At 38.8% G+C, this 5,782-nt stretch overlaps 1 protein-coding gene across 1 annotated transcript in view; it reads right to left on the reverse strand.

Moving 5' to 3' along the window:
* Window positions 1-1,999: 1,999 nt before the first annotated feature.
* The window catches only part of LOC111865107 (protein O-linked-mannose beta-1,2-N-acetylglucosaminyltransferase 1-like), a 9,026-nt gene continuing 5,243 nt past the window's right edge, over window positions 2,000-5,782 (reverse strand). Inside the window, exon 3 of the mRNA XM_033751684.1 lies at window positions 2,000-3,448. Within this exon, the coding sequence (XP_033607575.1) occupies window positions 3,344-3,448 (105 nt within the window). The 3' untranslated portion in view covers window positions 2,000-3,343. The remainder of the gene's footprint in view (window positions 3,449-5,782) is intronic.

Below are 5,782 nucleotides of genomic sequence, written 5' to 3' on the forward strand. Positions count from 1 at the left end.
ATGTAAATGGAGCTGTTTATACACAGCCACACAATTCATTAGTGGTTCACTAAGAATTTTTTCCATGATTGTTTGTGACATACCATTTTTTTTGTATATCTTAGTATACTACTGATTTAAACAGAGCTGTTTCCACACAGCCACATGAGTGATCAGTGGTTTGTTAATATATTTTCTAGGAAACTTACGAACAGTCCCACAGGTGTAAATTTGGTACTAAAAATTAAATTACAAAATCTTGATTTATATGTTTTCATTTATACTGAAGATGAATCTATCCTATTAATTAGTACAGTAAACCACAATTACTTGGCATGTATAGAGAATGGGGTCTGCCAGTTACATGAATCTGCTGCTTTCATGAGAAAAGTTCTTGCAGAGACCTAATTTATAATCAAAATATCAGATTCTTGCTTTAGTTCTTACATGGACTACGAGTATTCCCATACAATACTGCAGATTGACAGGTGAAAGATTTTGAATTCACAAGATCACAAATTCAACTAGCCTCTGCATAATGGGTAGTGCTGCTAGTGGAACATGGGAGGACTATTGTATAGTGAGTGAAAATACACTCATAATTTTTAATTATTTTAATGACTTTATAATTTTCTTAGAAATTTTTACCGGCTGAATGGAAATCCTGGATGCCTGGATACCAAACAAACAGGAATTTACTGTACTTGTAAATTTTGTAATCGCACAATAAGCCTCATTGCACATACAGCAAAGATAATAGCAAAAATACTTAAAAGAAGAATCGAAAGGAAAATAGAGGATATACTTGCAGAGGATCAGTTTGGATTTGGAAGAGGAAAAGGAACCAGGGATGCAATTGGGATGATGAGAATTATAGCAGAACGAACTTCGGAGATAGATGAAGAACTGTGTCCTTGCTTTATAGACTGGCAGAAGGCATTTAACCGTGTAAATTGGACCAAATTAATGCAGATCCTAGAGGAAACAGGTATCGATTGGCGTGGAAGAAGATTGATTAGTAAACTGTACATGGATCAGGAAGTTAGAGGGCGACTGGACAGAGGGGAGACAAGAAGTGCGAAGATTGGAAGAGGAGTTCGACAAGGATGCTGTTTATCACCAATTTTGTTCAACTTGTACAGCGAATGCCTTACCAAAGAAGCTCTGCACGGGCTTGGAGACTTCAAACTAGGAGGGCAAATTATTCAAACTGTGAAATATGCAGATGACCTTGTGTTAATGGCTAAGGAAGAAACTGTGCTACAGGGCATGATTGATAGACTAATTGAAATTGGAAGGTGCTATGGCATGGAAATGAATGTGGAGAAAACAAAAGTAATGAAAATTTCGAGACAACCAACCCCAGTCACAATAAAGATAGACCAAAAACAACTGGAGAATGTGAAATGTTTTAAATATTTGGGTAGCTTGTTAACAGATGATGGAAGGTGTACTTGTGAAATTAAATCCAGGATTGCCATGGCAAAAGCTGCATTTAGCAAGAAGAAGAATCTTTTTACCAGCAAATTGGACTTAAATTTGAGGAAGAAACTAGTGAAATGCTACGTTTGGAGCATTGCTTTGTATGGGGCTGAAACTTGGACACTTAGGGCAATAGATCAGAAACACCTGGAAAGCTTCGAAATGTGGTGTTGGAGAAGGATGGAGAAGAACAGTTGGACCGATTATGTGAGAAATGAAGAAGTGTTATTTAGAGTCAGCGAGCAGAGGAATACCCTACAAGAAATAAGAAAATGGAAGGCTAATTGGATTGGTCATATCTTACGTGGTAACTGCCTTCTAAAAGAAGTTATTGAAGGAAAGATAGAGGGGCGGATAGAAGTGGCAAGAAGACGAGGAAGAAGACATAAGAAGATGCTGGATGACCTTGGGGACAGAAGAGGATATTTTCATTTGAAAGAGAAAGCTGTAGATCGCATCAAGTGGAGGAACTCTTTTGGAAGAGACTGTGGACCTGTCGTCTTGACAGATTACAGATGAATGAATGAAATTTGTAACTCCAACTCAGATGGTATACCTACTTCTTTCTATGGATCTACAATAATATTTTCATTCTGGTACACATTCACAATGTACACACCCCATTTATTGTCACACATCACAGAGAGCAGAAATCAGCACACAGTTTTGGCATAACAAGAACAGTTCTTTACAGTTTCTCATAATGAGTTGTCACAGGCAAGATGGTAAAGCAGTAAAATAATGTCCTATCTTCAAATTAAGATCTCTGTGTCACAGATATCTCATCTTCACGGCTTTGTGGGATCAAAGAATCTTCTAAATGCTGTTACCTTCTCCTATCTGACATTAGTCTTCTCTTGATGAGGTTCCAAATAAACTGGAGTGATATTTTAAGGTTTGAATTTTCTGAAATAAACTGTCATGCTTGTTCATAACCTCATTGTTACAATGCCTGAACGTAAAATATCAGAGTCAGAAACAGGTATGGATGTAGTCCTAAAAGTAAAAAGCTGCAGCACTCTGGCACACAGCTCCAAATTGAAATAAATGGGCAGGAATCTTGAGTCGAGGCAGTTCTCGTCATTAACATAATGCTAACTTTGCTCTTTTAATTGCAGAAACCTTTAAAACACTGATCATGAAAACTGTGTCTTTTAAAGAGGCTGAGAATTTTATTTCAGGCATAGAGATCAAAAATGAAATAATGTAAAGGGTTTTTACATTTATAGTCTGTAAAACCTTAAATAAAAACACTTTTGAAATGATCCTTTCAAGAATTTTCATGAATACAGAACTGTATTATTGAAGCAAAATTGCAATCTGTGAAGAATGAATGAAAGAAGCATAGATTTTAATAACAAGTATTGAAGTTTGACAACACTGTCCATAATAGAAGTGTTAGGGCAGTGCCCCATCATCCAAACAGCAACAGGGAACCATCCTGGACCACCCTGAATTAACTGCAAACCTAAAAACAAGGTATAATTTTGGAACCAACTTATATCAAACTATGCAATCTGAGATGCATGGGATAGTGAATACTGCAGTCTTCTGGTGTCTGATGGTCTGTAGCTTGTTACATAGCAACATGACAGAAGAACCTGCTGCCTGTCATCATGAACTGCCCCAAAAAACAGATCATCTCTGACCATACATCATACCTTGGGTAGGCAACCTTATGAAGAAAATGGGATCTCCAATAACATGATTCAGGTTCCAACTGTGTGTTGAAAGAAGAACCTAGTTAACTTCTGATGATAAATAACAATCTACAGTAGGATATGATAATGATGGACCCTCGAAAGGATTGATCATTTCACTGAGACTTGTATTAGCATTACAGTATTCATATTTGTGTTTCTAGAAGTCTTACTTATGAATACTACGAGTACGGCACTCCAATGACAAGCATTTCACTGCCCTTCATATGCAGTCTCCACATACTCTTGTGATGACCTCGAATATCAAGGTGCCAGATCTTGAGGCACTGAAACATCAACATAGGAATTTTTATCATGACTGAATACAGAGCAAAATCCACTTAAGAAAGAAACTTCTACACACGCTCACTATGTTCTGCTTTGTTGCACATACTTAATTTCAATAACTTGAATGTACTACAAATATACAGTACATGTGAAATGGGTAGTAAAAATGGTAGGATAAGTAAGCGCTGTGAGGTGCTGCTCTCTAGAGGAACATTATGACGATTATTAATCAGAGGAGGTAGGGTGAAGAGGAGGAGGTTGGTGGAAGCAGGAAGCAGGAAGAGGAGGACGTGTTTGGAGGCAGAAGGAAGAGAGAGAGAGTTAGCTCTCTCTACCAACAGCACAGCATGTCTGAACAATTACCTTGGCTACTTGCAGCCACATTACAAAGTCTTTTGGTCCTTCTATTTTGATGAACATTATTATGATTTCACATTGAAACAAAGAAGAAAATATTCAGATACATATATAACTTACTTACTTACTTACTTACTTACTCATGGAGCTGAGCCCTTCTGGAGGAGCCGCCAAATCTGCAGCTACTCAAGAATTTCCCAGCATTTTATGGAACCCGGAAGTTCATTACCGTGTTCACAAGAGCCCTCCACCGGTCCCTATCCTGAGCCAGATCTATTCAATCCATACCATTCTATCCTATCTCTCTAAGATCCAGTCTAATACTGTCCACCTACCTATGCCTTGGTCTTCCCTGTGTTCTCTTTCCTTGTGGCTTTCCCACCAATATCCTATACACATTCCTCGTCTCCCCCATTCGTGCTACATGACCTGCCCACCTCATCCTCCTTCACTTGATCATTCTAATTATACTTGGAGAAGAGTACAAGTTATGAAGCTCCTCATTATGCAGTTTTCTCCAACCTCCTGTCACTTCATCTCTCTTCGGTCCAAATATTCTCCTCAACACCCTGTTCTCAAACACCCTCAGTCTATGTTCCTTCCTTAATGTCAGAGACCAAGTTTCACACCCATACAGAACTACAGGCAAAATTATAGTTTTGTATATTCTAATTTTCATGTTTTTGGACAGCAGACAAGAAGACAAAAGGTTCTGGACTGAATGGTAACAAGCATTACCCGAGTTCAATCTCCTCTTAATTTCCTCCTGAATCAGGTTTTGATTTGTTATCGTTGTTCCCAAATATCTGCACTGTGCCACATTTTCAAAACATCTGTTTCCTACCTTTATGTCATGATTTTGCCCTGCATTTTGGTGACAATACAGTAACATATACTTAGTTTTCTCTGTGTTTACTTCTAGATGAACCTTGTTACTTGTGTCAATTAAAGTTTGTGTGTTTTTCTTTATGGTATCTACATTATCACCCAGTAGATTCACATCATCAGCGTAGACCAACAGCTGATGTGTCCCGTTTAATTTCAGTCCCACCTGGTTTCCCTGGACCTTCCTAATTGCATATTCTAAGGCAAAGTTGAAAAGGAGTGGCGACAAAGCATCTCCTTGTTTTAGACCATTCTGGATAGGACATTTATCAGACAAATGTTTACCTACATGGACTTTACCATACGTTTAATTTAAACACATTTATAACTTACATCTTATTAAATATTCAATTGGCCTTAAAATAATGAACATGTTGTAATGAGAAACAGACGTACGTATTTGTATGGTTTGAGGTTTTCACGGCAATGAAGATACATTCTGTGATATCTGTGTTACACCACATTGTAATCTGGAAGGCTGGTCACAGTGTTTCAGCGAAACATGCTACTGTGACATGTTGATCCCTACCGCCCCAGCTCCACGTAGCGGTAACTTAACGATCGCGTAATAGGCGAGTAATCGCCCCGCAATGCTAATCAACAGCGGTGACGTCACGAGCGGAGCCGAAGATAGCCGAGCCCCCGTAACCTGGTAACTATGCAATGCTAATCAACAGCGGTGACGTCACACTAGCAACAGCGTCCTGGGCTATACGCCACGTCACACTAGCAACAGCGAAAGGCTATATAAGCGGACTCCACAGCAACCACGATATAGTTGAAACATAGCAGCCTGCGAGTGTGCGATAACGAAGAAGTCAGCGAGCGGAAGACTTATTGTGTGCTTTCGATACTTAGTGAGTGCTGTATTACAGTTTTATTCGGAGTGTGTAATTCAGGGAGACGTGTATAGCTCCCGCATTATTAGTACTTGAAGTTTCGTGAAGATTGTGTTAAGAGATTTTGTAGTAGGGTTTGTAAACTGTGGAAACCCGCAACTGTGTGATAATTAATTGTAGCCGATAGTTGTAGATTGTTGAATAAACCAATTAACGATCTCCACGGCGTCTTCGGTAACGAAACACGTTACA

This window comes from Cryptotermes secundus, unplaced genomic scaffold (assembly GCF_002891405.2).
Source record: "Cryptotermes secundus unplaced genomic scaffold, Csec_1.0 scaffold5503, whole genome shotgun sequence".
In the NCBI taxonomy this organism is placed as follows: Eukaryota; Metazoa; Arthropoda; class Insecta; order Blattodea; family Kalotermitidae; genus Cryptotermes; species Cryptotermes secundus.